The following is a 22,351-nucleotide window of genomic DNA, read 5'->3' as shown; positions in this document are numbered from 1 at the left end:
GTAGGCATTTGTACTGCAGATGTCCAAAACCTTGACTCATCCTAGTCTTTCCAGTTGTTGTTGATCAAAGGAGCCACGTCTGTCAAAATGATTTGTTTCAAAGTCTTATCAACAATATATAGGGTCCATTTTTTGAGGGAGAGTGTGGCACTGTAAAATATAGACCTTCCAGAAGTTCTCTTTGAGTTACCTGTAGGTGCTTGCTGGAAACAGCAATTATACAAGAGATGGGGAAGTGTAGGTTTTTATGCTTTTTGAATGTATGTTGAAGTATTTTGTAGGAAGAAAAGGATTGTATAACTTTAAAACTGGAGAGATCTTCATTAGCCTTGAGTGTAGTATTTGACATAATATTATGTTAAAACCCAGAACATGTATTTGGCAAAATATCTGATAAACCAAAGGTCTCTTTAGCACTATCTGTGCTGTTTTGATCTCAGCATGATCATGAAGGCAAAGTAAAAATTTATGAAGTTCATATAGTAAGTAGGACTTTGGAAGTTGGGTGAATACCTAACCTGGCCTGAATGTGGCCCCTTTTTCTAAAAGCTCACCTGTTTCTTGCACAATGGATAAGGGCTGTTCCCTCCCTCCTCTAATCTGGTTCCAGTGAAATAACTGCCTTTTTAGACCAGTGTGAGAGGTGAGATGTTGATGGTTTAATTGAAAAAAAGTATTTAAAAAGGAATAATTGTAGCCCTAATGAAGATGGACACTAAGAAAAACATGGGAGAAGCAACAAGTGCCACTCCAGGTGGAAAAAAGAAAGCTGATGCCTTTTTCTACTTGCTGTCAATGTACTCTGCCTGAACTCTACAGTATCATCTGGCACTGGACTGTGCTCCTGCCTTAGTTTGTGCTGAATGTTCCACAGCTATTTTCATTCATCCTAGATGACCAAAAACGTTGTCACAGATTACAGAATGCCTTGAAATTCATGCAGGGTGTTAACTAAAAGCAAATGTTAGGAGATTGTATTGGTTATTTTTAAGTACCATTACAGGGATTGAATCTGGCAAATTCAGAGCATGAGGTGTTGAAGAGACCAACTGAGGTTGGAAAGCAAGGAGTGACAAATTACTTCAAGAGGAGAAGGACTTTTACTTACACTTCGTTGAGAATCCTGCAACAAAACTTTTTGAGAAGTCTGGAACATTCAGAAATGCATCACTTTTGATGAAAATTTCGTTGAGAAACGTTTCTTGTCTGTGGGAGGGAATTTCTCATCAAAACTGTTAAGATCCAGTCTCTTCAGAATAGCTAATAGCGTGGTAGTCAAATAATGAGTGTTCATATGAACCTCTGCGCTTTTCAATGGCAAAGATACAGTGGGGGAAGAAGCCTTTGTTTGGGTTTACTGGAGCTTGTTAGATTTTCTAAATATTGCTGTTTCTTCCAGATGTTACTGAAATTAGTGAAAGATTGGCTTTGTCTGAAATACCAAGTGTCTATGTGAGGTGGATATAGGCATTTCCTGACACAGTCAGTTCAACCAAGCAGCAGTTCACACTTGTAAAGAGAAAACGAGAAAAGCCAAAGCTCAACTTGTGTTGACATTGATCAGTGTAGTATCAGACAACAAAAAAAGACTTCTTTAGGTGTGTCAATAACAAGAGGATGTCTACAAAAAACTGATGCTTGATGGTCACCTAAAAAGTATGAATGAGTAAAAGGTGAAGTAATCTCATTCCTTTTTTTACTTATTTTTTATATTAATGCCTTATGCTGGAATCTGTTGTATGTCCAGGTTTTTCTTGTACTGGAAGGACAAGAACTGGTCACAGTCACAGAGCAGAGGGGACAGATCACTTCTCTTGACCTGTTGGTGATACTTGGCACACAATGCCGTTAGCCACCTTGACAGCAAGGGCACATTGCTGATTCATCAGGGCTCCCAGGTTGTTTTCTGTTTATTGATGTCTTTCTTGTGCTGTATACAGTATTTTGGATGTGATCTAAAAAGTACTTGAGTAGGTGGACACGATTTTTTCCCTAGATCTTCTGACCATGCTCCTGTTACTACCATCTTAGACACTGTTGGGATCTCTGGTGGTGGTGCACACTGGCAGATCTTGCTCAGCTTGCTGTCTACTAAACCTTTATTTTTCCTACTGAATATGATGTATGCCCTCTGAAAGATTTTTTTTTTATTATTATTTTTCTTTGAGTGATAATGCATTGCCTGGAATTCAAGATTACAACAAAAAAACTTTATTTTTCTTGTTTGTTTACTTCGGAATTGTTTTGGAAAAACACTTAATCATACTTAATAAACTTGTTAGATGAAAAAACCTGCATTTATTCAAGATGCTTTGGGAAAAAAAAAACATTAAAGAGTGGTTCAAAACAGTTGCATTTTATTTTGATAAGTTTGTGTCAAACTTAATTGTGAAAGACACTGTCTTGAGCCTACATTTCAGGTTTCACACATCATGATATCTATAATAATGAGAAATTTTTTATTCTCTCAAGCTCCTGTATAGTTAAAAATGCACAACTAATTTAATCTAGAATATAGAGAGCTATTAAACTATTATGATTAGCTTACTCTAAATTTTACCTGTATTTTTTAAATTGAGTGCGAATATAACATATTGTATGAAAATTGGTGAGAACAATGCGTATCTTACACTTAAAGCTCTCCCACCTGCTCTCATCAAAAGTTTTGTTTGAGAGCAGTGACAAAGCTGGAGAAAGTCAATGCATTATTTGTTCTATATAGATAATCTGACTCTGTTTTCTCTGGTTTTACCCCTAGTATTTTGTAACTCATAATTTTGAAGGCAGCAGGAAGTTTTTGATTTATTTTATTTTTTCCAGGAACCTGCAGAGATAATTTTAACACTAAAACATAAAGATTCTATGCAAAGTCATTTCAGTTCTCTGGTATGTGCTTTTTAAAAGCAAAAAAAAAAAAAAAACAACAACACCACACACACACACACAAAAAATAAAAACCCCACAAAACTACCTTGCTGACATTCTTAATTTTTCAATTTCTAAGTACAATTATTTTCTCTGAAGATGTTTTGACAGTTCATAAATAAAATGTATTTATTTTTCATTTTAAGCAGACTTCCCCCTATTTTCTCTGGGAAAAAAAGAATTAGACACTGAAAATTTATCAGTTTTGAGATTCAGCTGCCTGGTATATAGTATGATGTAATAATTGATGTCGACATACTATCTCCTACTACATCTAGCGAAGCTCTGACCAGTGCAGGCAAGGGGCATTCAGACTCCCCCAAGTAGAAACTTATTTTCAGCCTCATGTATGATTTTCTAGGCTCTGCAAGCTGAATAAAGGAGGGATTTAGCTACCTAAACAAAGCTATCAACTACGATTTGAAAGGCTTTAGTATATTGAAAAAGACACACAGACCTGGCAGGTGTGGTGCAGGACTTCTACCACAAGTTCAAGCAAGTACCCCATATCATTCTAGACGTGTACTTAGGTAAATGAATATCACACTAGATCTCTGTTGACTGTAATGACAAGTTAGATGTTAGCTCACATGAATTTGTGTGAAATCTATGTATGGGTGAATTTCTAACTGACTCTGAGTGGCTTATAAAATGTCCAGTTTGTACAGAACTAAACCATATGTAGAAGTTCTGTCCATTAAAAAAGTGAACAAGTGTTGATTCACGTAGCTGAAATGTAGTGGAGTTCACTATTGACTAGGGAGAGAGCAGGAAGGAATCAAGTTTAAATGCAGGAAATAATGAGTTTATAGTATCCCAAAGTACACATAGCAGACCTGGTTCAGTGTTGTCTACTGTAGTAAAGATTGGATCAATGCCCTAGAGTTGTTAGTAATAAATTTGAATAAGTTAATTCTGTAATTATAAAATAATCATATAATCAGAGAATGGTTTGAGTTGGAAGGGACCTTTAAAGCTCACCTTATTCCAGCTTCTCTGCCTTGGGCAAGGACACCTCTTGTATTAGGCAATAACGAGACGGTTTTGGAATGTGACGCAATAGGACCTCCCCTGCTCTGTTATCTGCTACATAAATCATGATGCATGCCTTGGGGGTGTAGACGAAGCACATAGGGCATATAAGCAAGTGTTTGCTACCAATAAATGCCATTTTGCTGTTCACCATATTGGTGTGAATGTGCAGCTCTGTGGTCCTGATCTGTTCCAGGTCAGTGCCGTAGAATTTCATTACAGCAGACACCTTTCCCTGCATTACATTCCCAAAGCCTCATCCAACATGGCCTTGGATGCCTTCAAGAATGTGACATCCACAGTTCCTCTGGGCAACCTGTTTCAAGTGCCTCACCATCCTTACCATGGAAGATTTCTTCCTTATATCTAATCTACATCTTACTCTCATTCAATTTAAAATTATTACCTTCTAATGTCATTACAGGCCCTATTAAAACATCTCTCTGTTATGCCTCCTTATGTGTTGAAAGGCCACAACAAGGTTTCTTCAGAACCTTGTCTTCTGCAGGCTGAGCAACTCTTGAGTATTTCAGTCTTTCAGCTTCCTTATCAGTTTTGTGTCCCTCCTCTGGACCATCTCAGACAGGCCTATATCTTTCTTCTGCAGGGGACTTTAGAGTTGGATGAATAAAGAATGTAATAAGTAAACCTATTCATTAAATAATGTGTCAATCAATTCATTTGTTTTTATAGCTTTCCTGAGTTATATTGCGTTAATTGAATCTTCAACAGCCTTTGAAAGTTCTTCAACTATCTGTGAGTCCAAATACCCAAGAGCACTGATCGGCTTAGAAGTGTGATGTTAAACCCACACTTATGCTCTTGCTTATTTTTAAAACTCGAATAACATATTTGAACTCTTAAGAGCTATGGAGTCATTGGGATACACCTCTGAGTCCTCCTATAAATACAAAGAACTTAAGTTTGGGCTTTTAGAATAACATTTGACTTAGCTGTCTCTGTGTATTCTTAATAGGAATTAGAAGCCAATTTAAAAAAAATCCTTTTTTTCCCATTTCAAAAGCTTTTTGCCATTTTAAATTACAATGTTGTGAAGACTTTTTTGATTACTGAGAAGAAGTGGCCTCTGATGTTTACAGGAAACATGGAAAGCCAAAGTCCCTGTTCTGTATGTTTTGGAACATGATCCTGTGTCTTCCCCTCAGGGTGAATATTAAGTCTTTACCTCACTTGTGTCAGGAACTGAAAATAACAAAAGAAAGGCATAAGGCGATGGTGGAGTCACTGATCTTGGAGGTGTTCAAGGAACGCTTAGATGTTGTGTTGGGGGACATGGTTTAGTGAGATCTATTGGTGATAGGTGGATGGTTGGACTGGATGATCGTGTGGGTCTTTTCTATTCTATGGAATGGTAATTCTATGAATCTCTGAATGATATTCAAATGCCTGCTCTGAATCACACAGAACAATTCTTTTCCCCAGCCTGTTTTCTCCACCTCTCACAACTGAGATAGTGCCCTAGCTCCTGGTTCCCTGAGTGCAACAAGATGTAGAAATTGTGCCCGGTTTTGACAGCATTCTTCACAATACTGAAGTCAGCTGTTTCACAGGAAAATTTCCTGTGTTAATCAACTGCCTTCATCTGTGTAGAAGCCAGTTTCACTGACAAATTGCAAAGCAAATTTGTCCTAAATCACATTTGATGCTCTGAGAACGGTTTTGAAATTTGTTTCTGTTGTTTCTTGAGCCGTCTTCCAACCCCATCCTGTTGATAGAGTAAATGATGTATCAATCTGAAGGGAAACCAGAAGAACCCTTTACCTGATGTAGAACTCTGGTTTGTTTTTGTTTTATTTTTCAAAAATGCATTCTGCTGGAATTAAGCAATTAACTTTTAACTTTGGAAGCTGAGTGTGAACTGGAGTGCCACATACATAGTTCATGTGAATCCTATGCTACCTTGTATATGATAGGTATTGATTGAAAATATTTTTTACAGGCAAGGCTATGAACCTCCATAAACTGTTTTTTCTTTTTCGTGTCACAGATAGGAAACAACATTTGAGACTTAAAGCTTATGGCTGATGAATTTAATTTGGATGAGCTGGTGTTTGAAACAGATAACACTTTCATTTTAGTAAATTAATGATGTGGCACAAGGAAACTCAAAGATGCTTCTACCTATAATAAAAAACGATGCTCTCTAGAATTCTAATATTTCACAATGTGATTACATTGCTTAATCTTATTCACTTTATTACATGAAACATAGCTAAATGCTTTCTCTGTGCATTAACATAAATGTAATTTCAGACTTTATAAGACTTTATACAAATCTTTGTGTGAAAAGCCCAAGTAGCTCTGGAATCATATTGGTACACTGTAATAAATTCACAACTATTGCAGTCTAAGGATGAAAGCAAAGGAAGTTTTGCAGGAGAGGAATGGTTTTTCTTTGCCAAATGGATGTAATTGGAGAAAGTTAAATAGCACTTCTTAGAAAAATGAAAAACATCTCTATGAATATAAGTATAATGATATATAAAATGCAGAATAAACAGTTTCAGTTTTGTCTTATATGAAGAGTTCTTTATTCTTTGTGTGGTCCAGTTTCTTCCGCTCACAATGACAATCATAGATTAGAAGACATTAGTAGGAGTACAAGGCTCACAATATGTGCAGTGTGTACTATTAATAAGTATTTATGAGTTGGTCCCAACATAGGATTCCCTTTGTTATTCCCTATTGAAGATAGAAAATATTTCAGAATTGATAATTTTAGAATTGATATTTCAGAACTCACAGTTACTGACAAATGCTGAGTTACTTAACCATTACTCCCTGCTGCAGAGCGGAAGTCAGAAGTATTCCACTGTGAGGTGTTTTTTTTTGTTTGTTTGTTTGTTTTTTTAAGGTAATACAATTCATTGTTTTTATTTAAAACAGTTTTCTTCTAATTGGCATTTGACTCTAGGTGAATAGACCTTTTTGATGGTAATGTACTACCCTTCCTCTTTCTTATGCCTGTGCATCATGCCAGGAAGTATATGGAGCTCTGAAATCTGGTGGTATTATTCCATGACTCTTTGACATATTTGTCCCTTGAAGAGTAAATACCTCTCTGGAATCTCACCTAGTGTGTTGCAGTAGTGGATAGAGGTATGGTCAGTTCAGCCCAGAAGACACATGCACATTGTCTGTCTCTCAGCACTGATTCCCTTCATGGCAGTGCACCTTGCTGCTGCTCACTGATAGTTGCTGGTGGGTGCACGCAGAGCTCCCAGCCCACTGCTCTCTCTCTTGCTAGAGCACTGTCCCACCTAGGGCAGGAGAGCATCAACCAGCTGGAGTCTCAAATCTGTGTCATTCCAGTGAACCCAGATGCCTTTCACCAGCACAGCATCTGTCCCTTGCAATTGCTTAATTGCAGAAGTGGTGCTGACACCAAGCAACAGGCAGACAAAATATTTTATTTTAAATGGGTTTAGAGTTGCTATTTTTGACAGATTTAATAACAGAATCCTTCCTAATTAAAACAAGTGAAATAAAAAGTGTTGGCATTTGCATGTGAACATCTGCAGTAGCATTGTACTTTATCGTTATTGTACACTGCGGGACAGTATGTTTGGCCAGTGCTGACTCTCAGATTAAGAATTATGGAAAGTGTTTAACTTGATGGATGATCTTTCTTTCCCGAGGACTGGAAAACACTCTAAATATCAAGAGCAGTAAAATTTGTTCTTTCTTTTCTGTATCCATTTTCTCAGGGTGCTTTTAACTATTTTGTCAGATTCATGAAAAATTGACATTATAAACCACCACAACTGAAAACATAAATAACAATTTATTAAACATTGATTAGAATTGCTTTTCTAGACACCAACTGAAGCTGGAAGTTTTGACAAATAGGTTAACTGCTTGGTTGTCCTATTTAGTGTTTAAATATGCTCAGAATATATGCATGTTACATTTACTTAGTAAGCCCATGTATGTATTATATTGATTATATACGCTCATTTCTTTAATGAACAGTAATAGAAATGCAGAATTTAAGATTTAATTTTGTCATTAATGTGACCTTCTGTCTCAAATGTACATAGTACTAAGCAATATCTGGAATTCTTCCTAGCTGTGTTTATCAGTTTCTAAATAACCCAGCTTAGTGGAAATTAAGTGTGATGGAAACTTCCCACAGTACTGTGCCGTATAAATCTAAGAGCTACTTTTGACTCAATACAGGTGGTTTTCTTTTTGGAAAAGGTGTGGTCAAAGGGCAAGATATTGCTTTTTCCTCTTGGAAAAGACAAAATGAAGATGAGGAAAATAGTCAGTTTGCCTTTCATCTCTTCAGTTGATCTTAGCAGAATTCTTCAAAGCTGCAGCTTCATAAAAGATTTGGCAGAGGGTCATGCAAGACAGAAGAAAATTCTAAGTAGCTCCAACAAAGAGCAGCTCGAAGTTGCTCGTAAATTGAAAGTAGTGTTATCTTCCCCTTGTGTATGGTTGGGCAAAGTACTGTATTTGATATTTGAGCAGTGGAAAGCTTTGCTTTCACTGTGTGACAGTTTGAGAAATGAGGTTGCATCATGGGCTAGAAATCCTTTCAGTGGTACACTTTGTCCTGCTGATTTTGACATGAAGAAGAAGCTCAGATTGGAGGCAGTTCTTGTTTCCATCATTAAGTATTCTGTGAGCTTATATATATATATATATGTATGTATGTATTTCTTAGCTTGTCTTCATATTTCTATACACAAATTCTGTTTTGCTTAGTGTCTACCTTAGTGCAGACAAATAACAGACAGGAAGCTGGTTGTATTCCCTTAAGATGTGGCTGGATAGAGTCAGAAGTACTTCTGGCATAGCTCTGGAGGGGATGTGCTACGGACATTCCTGGTGTAGATTTTAGGACATATGAAACATCCAAGGAGGGTATCCCCAGTCGTCAGGACCTAAGATCACCACAGCACATTGTGTCTTCTCTGAGATTGCAAATGCCAGGATGACAGGCAATAGGCATGCTGAACTGCACAGTCTAAGCTGCAGTGTTCCCAGGCACACCCTTTGAAGAGAAGTTCCCAGAGTGGTAGGTTCTTATGGGAGAAGGTCTTCATTTCTTGCTAATTATGGATGTAGAGGATTTCTGATGTGTCTGAATGCAGTTGTGCATTTAGACTTCATGACTGCACTGCAGATCCCAGGAATAAAAGGCTCATTGTGTTCTCCACAACTAAGTCTAGGCTCATTCCATTTATATTTCATAACCTTACCATGGAGTGGGTGTGGAATATAGGGAGAAGAGTTATGGACTAGTCTTCCAGAGCAATGGCAGTATCTGCAGAAAGCCGAGGGCAAAACAGTGTTGTAACAAAGTCTGCAGAGTTTTGAGAATCTTCAGTATCAGGCTGTGCTTACAAAAGCTCCTTTAGAAGGTAAATTATCCAGGAGGCAATGTGACAACTCCTGCTCGTGATATCCTAGAAAGCAGATTATCACAAGTTATCCATACCATTATGAAGTGGAAACAAACCAGGCCTGCCAGTAAGGCAATGGAAAAAGTCATTAGTTTTACCTTGTTTGGTGACACTGTCCATGAAGTAGACCAGAGAGTAGGAATGGAAACATCTACTCTCACAGTGCTGTGGATGGATTATTCACCATACTGGATTCTGAGTGTTTTATTTTTGATTCAACTTTTTGGATTTATACTCCTGGAAGAGCTTTTTAGGAAATCTTACCCTATTCTCAATATTTTTGAGAGTGGATGATGGTCGCTTCGGTGTTCTAACTTTAGATCATTGTACGCACATCTCTGCTTACCTACATAGATGCTACTCTGATTTATTTTATTTTATTTTTTAGGGAAAGCATATTGGCCTCAACTACCCTATTTTGTTTGTATTACTTTTCTTTCACCGAGATAGAATGAGTGCAGTGGCTTTGCATCCTTGATGTTTGTGTCCAGGTTATCTTTTTTTAAAGTTTTTCTGATTTACTTAATGTGAGTTTCTGATTTCTGATATCTCAGGGAGAATTTTTTATATGATTGTTGAAGAAGTAGGAGTTATTTAAGAGGAAGGTGCAGTATTTTCAACCTGAGAGGCTAGAATAGGTGGATAACAATCATGATGGCCCTTGCATTTTGGGCAGTGTAGGTGTGTATGGATGCACACAGTGACATGAAGCACACAGCTTCTGCTGATAGTTCTGTTAGCAGAGCTCCTTCTTTAGCATAAGCTGTGAAGTGCAATGCATGCCAGCCTGATGTGCACGGAGTTTATGACATTTGTCTCTAGGTGAACACATGAAGACTGTCATCACGTAACAAAGAAGCCCAGTACATACTCCTTGAGCACACTGTGAAATTTATGGACAGAGCAGGAAAAAATATATGGGCTGATACTTTCTAAAGGCAAAGTGGAATCTGCATGGTTGTCTTCAGTGCAGGTTTGACCCTTGCAAAGTGTTGGCAAATGTGGGCCAGCAGTATGGATTTAGTTTTACATGAGTGATTCGATTTGACAAATTCAAGACAAATGTCTTAACTACCAAAGACTGCAGAGAAACCAATTTTAAAAAATCACCTGCTATTAAGGGGCACCTAGCAGTTAAAGTTCCTGTCTTCGACCTTTCCATCAGTTCAGTGTAGAACTGGAAGTTTTAGATTGTTACTAACAGTGATAATCATAGTACTGACTTTTCATGATCTGCCTAATAATTTTTACTTCTCAGTATGTACTTGACCTGGATAGTGGTTTTGTTGTTGTTTCAGGCATTGTTTATTTTTAATCTTGTATCTTAGTAGTAAGGGCTTGGCTGTAAAAACATGTTACCATATGTGATTAGGAGATCAGGGCACACAGTTATTCAGTCCAGCAAACTATACTTAGAACTGAAAAATGAAAGGGCATTTCCTCTGTGACAAGGAGAAAGAAGCTATATTTCCTTAGGTCTACTGGAGAGAAGAGTCATCCCTCCCTGCCTTTCTCTTCATAGACCTTTTATAAGCAGAAGATAGCAGGTACTCCCAGCAGTACAGTGAATAATGTGATGACGTAGCTCTTTATTTGTAAAGAAAGGGACAAACTTCACTGGCCTAAGTATTGCAGAGTGCTTCACATTAGTGTAATCTGGTACAAGTCAGGTTAAGATAAATCCTCAGCTTCTCATAGTCCCTACAGCACTAGGGCAGTGCTGTACTTCCACAAGAAATGGAATGAACTCTAACCCAGACAAGCTCAGTTTATAATAACCCCAAAAACATGTATTGAATATTTTGCTGTTCTAGTATCATAGGTCAAAAATACAACCGAGTGATAATGCGACCATTTCAAATGTCTCTAACCATTTTTATCAGTCTCACGTTTTCTTATTCTATTTGCAGCCCATTTTCTGCTCCCTTCCCTCTATGTTTGACATTTCAGAATGAATAACGAAGTGGTTTTTTAAGTGCATATGCATCTCCTCAAGGAAATCAGGACTTGAGGATGCACACTGGTCTTTGCATGCATGCTGATGAAGCATGCAAAAAAAAAATACATCTTCCTTTGCTCGCATACAAGCCAAAATCTGACCTTATATGCTTTGAACTCTGGATCCAAAATGCAAATGCATAATTTAAGAGGACTGAAGCAGAATAGCGTTGAGCATAACTTCTGGGTACATGGTTCCCTTAGCAAACCGTGCAGCCTTCAACTAAATTTATAAACTACCAAAGCACTGGGAGACATGAGTTCTGCAAAATGAGGATAAGGAATGTCATTGCATCCAGTAGCCATTGCAGTCTGTACTCAGCTGTAGAGAAGCACTGAGGTCTGCACTTTGCTCTCTCTGTAGAGAGGTCACTTCTCACCTCAAGTGAGAACATTTACCTGTGTACCTGTGTGCCAAAATGAAATCTGTAGGAGTCTGTCAGCTTCAGTACTCACAGGTGAGACAACAGCTAGGCAAATGTTTTGGAAATAAGCAGGCTTGAGTATTGCTGAGGTCTAATTAAGTGTAATATACCTCGTTCTTTTTTTTTTTTTTCTGGTCCAGGTGCTGGTAATGCACTCAAGGGATACAGTTATAGTGCCAACCACAGTGTTGAACATGACTGAATTCATTTACTAAGAATGAAAATAAATGTGCAAAGGTAAAGGTAGCAGCAATCAAGTCCTTCTGTGTCTCATTATATTGTAGAAGAGACAGCCCATTGTACCACAGAAGCAGTAGTGCACACATTTATACTCATGAACAATTCTTATGTGCTTATTTGTGCCGTGCAGACACAGCCAAGTCTGCTGTATAAAAATGAATGTCTGCAGACTGGTAGTCTGTGACTACTGGTGTACAGGCTTTTCTTTTACTCTGCTGAGTACTTGCCCTGATTAGACATGTCATAGGAAATATTCTTCCCATTTTTTACAACCCTCAGTAGCTGAAGGAAATTAGACTTCATTGCTCTAGATCAAACTCCACACTGTCACCATAATTCAGCTCTATGTATACATTCAGATGTTGGTATGCCTTTGTTACAGCATGGATTTTTGGCAGCTATGGCAATGGTAGAAACCTTGCTCCTCATCAGATTACCAGCATATTTTCCTGCTTTCACTTAACCAGGAACTCAGTTGGTTATCTGAAAGGCGGTGAGGCACTGGTACAGGCTGCCCAGAGAAGCTATGGGTGCCCATCCCTGGAAGCCTTCAAAGCCAGATTGGATGGGGCCCAGGGCAGCCTGATCTGATGGGTGGCAGCCCTGCCCATGGCAGAGCAGGTGTAACTGGGTGGTCTTCAAGATCTCCTCCAATCCAAGCCATTCAAAGCTTCTGTCACTCTCTGAAATTCTCACCAAATTGCTGCTGGAAGTGGTATGGAACTATTTTTGGGAGATATATTAGAAAATTTTATTTCAATACCATATATCAGAATTGCATGAAGTACCCAGATGTGTCTTCTGGAATTCTCACATCGTTCATATGCAGGCATTGTTGCTTTTTTAATTCATTCTTCATTGACTACTCAGAAATACTGACAAAAAATTGTACAAATGGTCTCTGAGGAGATACAAAGTGGGTCTTTCTACAATCCACAGAAAATGCTAAAGGTAAATTTAGTGCAGTGAAAATTTCTTTTGTACATATGTGTGTTTTATATAAAATTCAGCTTTCACAATTAATGTCCTGTGGCTCGTACAACTAGGAAAAGATTTTTCAAAGGTTCTAATGCCCTTGGAGCCTTACAAAATACTCTTTAAAATTGTTTATTGAATTTTGTATAGATTGTGTTGTCCTTTGTATATTTTAATAGTTCAATTTTGATTTACTTAATTGATTAACATCATGAATAAAAACACTGAATAAAGAACAAGAGTGATATATGCCAGCCTAACTTTGCAACATGCTTTGTACTAGTTAATAACTCTTTTTACTGAGGAAAGAGCTGACTACTTCCCTATCTTGAATTACATGATTTGTTTGGACGCTTAGTTTTCTTCCATGTCTTTTCATCAATGGAAAGATTTTAATAAAGCTATAGTTGACCACTAGAAGATAGATAAAATAGAACGATGTATCTTCATTACTGTCATATTCTCTCTGAACTACTTTTTTCCTTTACAGGACAGTTCTGTTTACTCTGACCTCTGTAGTTGTGCTTGTCATCACGACGGACTGGATCAGCTGGGACAAGTTGAATCGTGGATTTCTGCCAAGTGATGAGGTCTCAAGAGCATTCTTGGCTTCTTTCATCTTGGTGTTTGACCTTCTTATTGTCATGCAGGTATGTTCTCCTGATGTTCCGTTCCAGCTGCTGGTGCTGCTTTCACTCTGTTTCCACTAGAGCATAACGTGTTTTGCTGAGGCTGCATGAAGATAAGTTTAGTTTGCAATCACTATTAATGGAGGCACTGTGTAACATCACTCTCAGTGACTCTGCAAAAAGCCTGTTGGCCTTTTATTGTGAAAACTTTGCTGGTATTTTTTCTTAGACTGCCAAGAAGGAGCTTTCCAAATTAGAATATATTTTCTGCAGAAAAATGACATCAGAAAAAGAAAGAGAAGCTAGTTGTTGTATAAATTCATAGCTTACATTCAGAGGAGGGAGAAATCCAACCAAAGAAAGAGTTCTATTTTTCAAGCTTTTACAATACTCAGTATAGTACATTATAGTAGCGTTTTAATAGATTAAAATTAATATTTGCTATTAAGATTCTACTTTCCACTTTTGTATGAGCATTTATTTACTTCCTTTGATGGCAGGTACTCACATACCTTCTGGTAGTGAGAGTAGCAAGGGAGATAACTCCCTGTAGTATGCCTGATGTCTGCTTCTTTGAATCTGGCTGTTAAGACAGGAGTCTGGGTCACAAGTGTGTAGCCAAAAACTTTCTTGGTATAATGCTGTGCACCTCCCTTTGATTTTTTGGTAGTTTGAGTCTTCTGTGAGGAACTCACCCACTGCCTTGTGAAGAACAGGGTCATTTGAGCTGAGGCAAGGAAAAGGAAATGTCAAAGCCTGGATGACTTTTGCTATTAGTTCTAGACATGTTAGGCTGTAAAACTGAACCTTAGCAAAGAATCTGAGAATTGATAGGTCCTTTCTCTCCAATATATTATTAACTAACTCTGCCAGTAAAGACCATTTCTGAGACAGTTAGCTCTCTTTAATGAGAGATCTATTCTATCTAATCTGATCTATTACTTGTGTAATTATCATAGAGGTGACACTGCAGTAGCACTCAGGATTTATCACTGCTGTACTAAGGCTGCATAATGTCAAATAGTTCAATTTTATTTTTCAGTGTTCAGCATTCACATTGTTCATGGTTAGGACAAAAAGGATGGAAAATGGAATTATATTTCAATTTCTAGCTTTCCAGTATTTTCTCTTCTTTGTTTTATGTTTTGTTTGCTCTTTCGAAAAGATTCAAGGGAACGTAAAACAAATGATTGTGCTTCATAGGGATGTAATGAGAACATGAATGAAAATGCGTGATGCATCAAGCGGTGCTGAACTTGATATTGTTTGCCAGGTAGAGAAACGGACTTGTCTTGGTGTCAAATAATTATTGTCATCCTTTTGACTTTGAAAAATGGAGCTCCAGTACTTCGACCTTGGAGTTTTTGAATTCAGGGAATTATATTTGAAACAGGCTGTCCTAAGTACTATTTCATATTTTTTTGCAACAACAAAGTGAGAGACTTCTCTTAATTGCATTTTTGACTGATGATAGTGTGATGGAGTTATCTATTTATTTGAAGTTATTTATTTGGCAAGTGAACTAAGTTTGCCATGTTTTATTTATAGTGTAGTTCTAGCGTCATTGCCATTCTACTACAAGTCATACTTAGACAGCAAAGCATTAAATCACAAGAAAAAATGATAAGGATTGTGATTCTTTGACTGAAGTATGCTTTAGAATTAAGCTTTTCCAGAAATTCTTTTTTATAGTTCTGTCTGTTTCCAGGATTTTTGTTTGTTTGTTTGTTTTTCAGATTTAACAAACTTTAACAGCAAACTGGTAAAATCAGCTCCAAAAAATTCCTGGTGTTATTTCTGTTTGAGGCTGATCTTAAATAAAAATGCAAGTGAATTCTCATGTAATCTATTGAGTGCAAATGTTTTCTGTCCATTTAAATAGCAGCATTAATGCTACAAATGTAACTGTTTTTAGCAAAAAGAAAAATGAAACCTATTCTCAGAGCTGTGAAAAATAATCACACAACAGTGGAAGACAACTTTGTTTTCTTAGTATTATTAGAATTTAATATTTATCTAAGCCCCATGTACACAGAATGAGAAAAAGAAATCAAGGACTGAATTTTGTCTGCCCTGAAGAGCTACCTCTTTTCAATTAGACATAAGTCAGACAGACTTGTAAAGAGGAGAACACAGACAACTAAACTTATATGGACAGTTCTACATGACTGATGCTTAAGGGTAGGTGCACTTTTTACCTTTGGTTTCCACCCTGCAACAAGCTTCTGCTGCCTCCCAGCCTCACTGTCCTTTTAATGTGTAAAGGCTCCTTCAGTCCAAATGATAAATGGGATATTCAGGGGACAAGCACAGGTGAGATATGGAGAAGAAGACAGAGACTTGTGACTGAAATGTAAATGTGAAAGTTATGACAGTAAAAATACTAAGTCAACTTGAGAAGATGAATCATGAGAGAGGCTGCAGGACTCCAGCATGGCCACGTGGATAGTGAGTCTGCCTTATGGTCAGGCTGTGATCCCATTGCTTCCACTGATCTCACTGACACATCACTTCAGATTCACACTCCGTGAAGGGAATAAAAAAGACCTTACCTACCTGTTTTAGCTATCTGCTGTGTGTACATCTCCACCTCATTTTAATCAGTGTGTCCTCATAGTCAGTGGAGAGGTTGAAGTACAGCTGAACAGCTTTTAAACATATACAATAGCCTGCAATACCACATGCCCTACCAGAGCAGGTTTCCCTCCGTTGAGGATAAACGGACTCAACATGGGGAGCTCAGAGAAACCATCCCTTCAGCCAGATGCAGAATACAGGCTGTGAGAGTGGTGTGGCATCAGTCCAGGGCTGCAGATACACAAGATCCTTCTCAACTATTGTCACTCTGCTCTTCTTTTATCAAGGGGACCTTCAGACCACATCTGACTCTCACTGATAGGGAGATCTCTGCTTCTCTCACCTCTTCCAGGCTGCAGTGTGGAAATGTCTCTGTGTCTAGGACAGCATATCAGAGATTACCTACATTCCAGGGTGGTGGAGAGGCCTCTATTCTAACCCTGCTTACTAGGATGTTTTTATCCAATATAAACAATAAGACTGATCTTTAAAATAGATTGCATGTTTTCCCACAGAGAAACAAGAGATCAAATTCAGTCCAATGCAGGTGAGCATCAGTTAATTCTAAGGGATGTGTTTGCCTAGAGTAAGAAGCAGCTTCATGAGCTTTATATTTTTTCCCACTGTATGAAAGTGATGAAGATAGTCATGTTTGCAGTGTGTTTAGTTGTGCCTGCCCTGATCATTGAGATGCTGAGACATGGGCATATGTGTATTCCTGGCACCTACAGCATTCCCTGTTCTACATGGGCGTTGTTCTATTTTTAGTCTTAGTTTCAGACTGGGTGCAAGACCATGCGTAATAATGCTGGATGTGTAATAATGCTATTATCGTGTTCTAGAAATTTTACTATTTTAAGGAAATAAATTACATTTTTACACCATATGTAATGGAAAGGCTGTTATCTGAATGAGTAAGTGTGAAAAATGAGTCTATAATCCCACATTCCGTATCAGAGCAAGCAGACTGCAGATCATGCAATAGGCTATGTATTATTCTGTGGGTTTTTTTTCCTAATGATGTTCTCAGTGAGTTTGCCAATGGGTAGGAGCCTGCGGTGCCTGGATTATTAAATCTCCTGTATCTGGAGCTGACAGATTTGTTTCAGCCCTTTCGTGTCTTCCATGAGCAGGTTTCTCCTGATTTCTGGAAGATCATGGAGCTTTTCAGTATCTCTGTGGAGTTACACGTTGTGGCTGTAGCTACCTTGCTGAGCACTTTGCAAATCCTGAAGTATTAATTCTTGCTTTTCTTATGATTCAGTGCAACTTTTTATCTGACAGTATGATCAAATACAAAGTCAGAGTCATCTAAAACCTACCTGAGAATAAACCAGGCGTTGCTTATGGCTAAGATTCTTTGAGAAATCTCTGATGCATTCAAAACCTAACTAGTGAAATAATCCCATTAATTCCAGATAGGAATGTGGCTGTAAACAGGGAGAACAGAAATTTTTCCCTCTGGATAACCTGAAAGAAATTGAGGTCAAAGAGAGTTTGATAATTAACCACATTTTTCATGAGTAGTGCTGCATCTCCCCTCATGTAGGTGTTAGTGTATCAGCACATGGAAAAGACAATAGCTGATTTTCAGATGTGTTTTTCATAACGTTGTATTTTAATTACTGTAACATGTAACTGTAAATCACTCCTTGTTACTACAGTTGAAAACCCACATTTTCATTGGTAGCCTGTCACTTTATTTTTTTCTGCACAATGTCTTTGAAGGAGTATTAATAAGAAAATTAGAAGGTTAACTGATTGAGGAAAACCTGTCCTCAGGCTCTCCTTTGTTTTTAATTCTAGTTCTTTGCGTTTCCCTAAAAAAAGTAGCTAATTTAGCTACTTTATGACATTCATTATGATTTATATATGTCATTGTTTAACAAAGAAACTTTGGCAGCGAAATGGAGCAGAGTCTGCTTTTTTAAAAATATATATAAAGCAGGGACAGTTCAATGTATTCTGTGTTATCCTAATTTTACACTAATGGACAAGCTGTTTAGATTGCAGTGTGAGTGCAATGCAAGTCTATTAAAAACCACCATCAAGTGCATACAAGAAACTAAAATATTCTTGAAGTAAAGATATAGTCTTGTCCACACAAAATGGGTAAAAACCTGACTTTTGGAGAGGTTTTATTTTCTTAGTAAATCTATTTATCTTTGCAAACCTACTCTAAGACTTTTAGCTGGCTTAACATGAAAATTGTTGGGATTAATTTAATCAATGCAAAAAAGAGGAAAGTATTGATTTGCTCTTATGGAGAATACACAGGTATAGTAGCTTTCCTTCAAAGCAGCCAAGCAATGTATGGTTTTTTGATCACAGAGAAATCAAAGCACACAAAATAATTTGTCATTCTCGTCAAAGTAAATTCTTCCAGCTGTACATTTGATTCAAGTGTGGTTATATACGTTTCCTTGTTTCCTGAGAAGCAACAGCAAAAACCACCAACCAATAGTTTCTTCTTGTGGAAGGTACCAAACTTTGAATGAAGAGCTCAGCAAGATTAATTCTTTTGCCAGCCTGGCTTTGATATTCTCCTTTCTCAATCTGCATGCTGTTTGGTCAGAGCCTGGTTTCTGCAACTGTCCTTCTAAAAGCCTCCCAACCAGCATGAGCTTTTCTGAAGTCAATATTTGAATGTCAGGGTACATTCCTTCAAACCTGTGCTAGGTTTTGTAGCATTTTCAAACACAGTAATACAATAGAAACCAAAACCCCTAAGAAACATCTGTGATGGTGATGTTGCCAAACAATGTGCACGTCATGTCTGATACTCAAATCTTCTGCGTGCAAGGGGTCATTATGTTTTATCTTCATTTACTGCTTGCTCTTTCAAGATGGGAATTCAGACAAAAGGGCAGGTGACCAGTGACAGGTGTTTCTGCAGAGCCAGGATAGATGGAAATTCACCTTTAATAAAATTGACAGCAGATCCAGTCCTCTTACTGGCGTCCTTAGCTGTTGCCATATGGTGCTATTTCACAGTGAGGAGCCTGTAGCCATAAACCTGGAACAGTTTGTTTGTTGTTTTTATTTTTCCTAATATTATGTGGAGTGTTCATTTTGCTTGTCACTACCCAGTTTTAGACACGTCTGTCAAGCAGCATAAAATAATGGGTAAGTATTTTGATCAATCATCATGTTGAGTTCTTGTGTTTGCTGAAAAGCTCAATGGTGAGGAATGGGTGTGCAGAGCCCTACCTCTCATCACCTGTGGGGTCTCTGGAAGTAAAGGGGACAAGTTCAAGTGCGGTAACCACCTTAACCTGGCAGGTGTCTGAGCACCACGCAGTTGTTTGCTCACTCCCCCTCTTCTCACTGGGATGGGGGAGACAATAAAATAAATTAATAAATAAGTAAAACTCTTGTTGAGATAAAACTATTTACTAAGATAGAGAAAAAGAAAAGGATAATAATTATGACAAATATATCTATATGTATGTATATAACAAGTGATGCAGAAGGAATTGCTCATCGCCCACTGAGTGATGCCCCGCTAGCCCCCTGAGCAGCTGAAGAGAGCTAGAGGAACTCCTACGCTCTTCAAAACTCCTCTTGTGTGATGTCATATGGTATGGAATATCCCTTTGGACAGTTTAAGTCAGCTGCCCTGATTCTGTTCCCTCCCAGCACCTTGGGCCCTTCTCTGCAAATGGCCTTGGCTCTATACAGCGCTGCTTAGCAGCAACTATAAACATCAGTGTGTTATCAACATTGTTTTTCTGCTAGAACCAAAACAGCATCATATCAGGCACTCTGAAGAACACAATTAAATCCCAGCTGAAACTAAGACACTGTGGAGGCAGCCTTTCTATAAAGAATCATTGTTTTTTCTTCCTATGGCTCTCTCGTGTAGGAGACTTTTTTTCCTCCTCTTATGCCCTTTCTATGTCTTCATCCTTCTATGGATCATGGAAATATTCTTTATCAGCACCAACATAAAATATTTTAAAATAGCACTGAAAAATAAAAGTGAATTAGAAGGACTAGACAGGAACATTTTTTGGTCTGCAGCTTTACTTTCTTCACACTTAACACAAATTCTAGTGACAGACTACCTGAACCCTGTTCAGCAGATACATTTAAAATGTTTCACATGGCATTATTGACACCATGGCATTTCTGGAGCAGGGACCTTGTGAGGAGTGGCTGGAGGAGCTAGGGTTGTTCAGTCTGGAGAAGAGGGGACTCAGGGGAGACCTTGTCACTCTACCACTACCTGAAGGAAGGCTGTGGTAATGTGGGGTCACCCTCTTCTCCCATGCAACTAGCAAGAGGGCTAGAGGGAATGGCCTCAAGTTGCACCAGGGGTGTTCTAGGTTGGATGTTAGGAGATAATTCTTCTCCAAGAGAGTGGTCAGGTGCTGGAACAAGCTGCCTAGTAGAGGTGGTGGAATCACTGTGCCTGGAGGTGTTCAAGAAACATGTAGATATTGTACTGAAGGACATGGTCTAGTGGGAAATATTGATGACAAGTGGATGATTGGACTGGATGATCTTAGAGGCCTTTTCCAACCGTGGTGATTCCATGATTCTTTCTGCTGGTTCAAACACACCTATCCTAGAAGTATTGCTTTTATTGAATCTGCATGAAATTTCTTGAATCCACAGCTACTACTCTGGCATTTATATCTGCATTGAATTTCTTAGTCTGAAATGGCTTTGCTTTATTTCACTGAGAGTTGCAGTTTTTGGAATTGTCAAGTCTTGCTCCTTTGGGTTTTGAACACAGAACAGTAGCTCTCCTGAGCTCCTCCTTCTTCCCATCATGTACCTGTTTCCTCCTAGCTTTCCTATATGTTCTGTCTACAACAGATATCAAGGGAGCGGGTTATTTCCTGGCTATCATGCACTGGCAGGGACAAGTTACCATGATTCTGAAATGCTCCACTTGACAGCTCAGGAGCAAACAGCTGAGAACGGAGTCTCAGAGAGCAAAGCTGTTCCTTTCCTGGCAGGTACGAGAGTGCAACCTGTGCATGTGCCCTCCACTTTCCTTCTTCATATTACCATTTTCTGTGGACAAAGCAAAAAGAATGGAAATGCACCAAAGAATAATGGATTGCATTTGAAATGCACTACTTTTATTTTGAAGAGAAACACCTTTTGAGTTAGATGGAAATGCATGTAGAGCTTATGTAAAAGAGTGATGAGGAAATGGCAAGACTACTGTATTGTTATGTGTAATTATAGCCCAGAAGACTTCACTGGAATATTTTTGGGATCCAGGTGGATGTATAAATTTCTTTTGAAAATCCCTGAAATATTCATTTGGCCCTTCCCAGACCCCATTATAAAGTATGGTTTATTTCTTCATCTCTTTTCAGTTAGTTTTGGACAAAGAAAACGCTAAGTAAAATTATTCCCCTCAGAGAGAGGATGGGTGTAAATTGTCCAATATTGTGTAGTCTATATCCTGCCTTTTTAATGAGCTGCTCTTGTTTATACTGCAGCGTTTTCACTCTGTGCTTGTCTAGTTTGGTGACTGGCACCATCATTTTATGCTGTGGATTTTGTCAAATGAGACATACCAAGTACAGTATTTTTAAGTACTTTTCAGCCTTTAGACTACTTGAGGATGGTTAAATCTTATTTGGACACATTATATTTGTCTCAGGCATTATAGACTCAATTTGTGAGTTTATTCCAACTGCTGTAACTTGTTTTATTTGCGCTGCCCTGAATCCTATCATGCCAATCTATGGCAGCTGAGAGCTGGGCACGTTTTAGCTCTGTGACTTCAGTTCCTCATTTGCTGGGAAGGAACAACTTTTCTTTCACTAGTTGTCTGATTGTCTGCTTAGCCCCTAAGGTGCTCAGAGAAGGATGCTGTCTGACTTGGTAATGCTTTCAGCATAATCAGGCAGCAGTCCCAGCTGCAGCCCCTTGGCACTGAGATGACTACACACAAAATGAATTAGCTCAGGAAGCTTCTCATTTGTCACAGTTGTTCCCTTTTACCTTGACAATGGGTATCCGCCATACTGACACTGAAGCCATTCTTTCACAGATGTAGTGAAGCAGTTCTCCAAAAGCAGACTTGCTATTTTCACACACTGCTCCCCTGAAAATGCTGTATCCAGCCCAAGTACACAGAAAAGATGAA

General features: G+C 38.3%; 1 protein-coding gene across 3 annotated transcripts in view; it reads left to right on the top strand.

The window, feature by feature from the left end:
- TMEM117 (transmembrane protein 117) overlaps positions 1 to 22,351 on the top strand; it is a 205,720-nt gene that overhangs the window by 150,018 nt on the left and 33,351 nt on the right. For all 3 annotated transcript variants that reach the window (XM_065743440.1, XM_065743441.1, XM_065743442.1), the window contains exon 6: positions 13,521 to 13,680. In XM_065743440.1, the coding sequence (XP_065599512.1) occupies positions 13,521 to 13,680 (160 nt within the window). The remainder of the gene's footprint in view (positions 1 to 13,520; positions 13,681 to 22,351) is intronic.

This window comes from Cyrtonyx montezumae, unplaced genomic scaffold (genome assembly GCF_038088225.1).
Source record: "Cyrtonyx montezumae isolate F1298 unplaced genomic scaffold, pur_monq_1.0 scaffold_3, whole genome shotgun sequence".
NCBI classification, from domain to species: Eukaryota; Metazoa; Chordata; class Aves; order Galliformes; family Odontophoridae; genus Cyrtonyx; species Cyrtonyx montezumae.
This window is presented reverse-complemented; position numbering and strand designations above follow the sequence as displayed.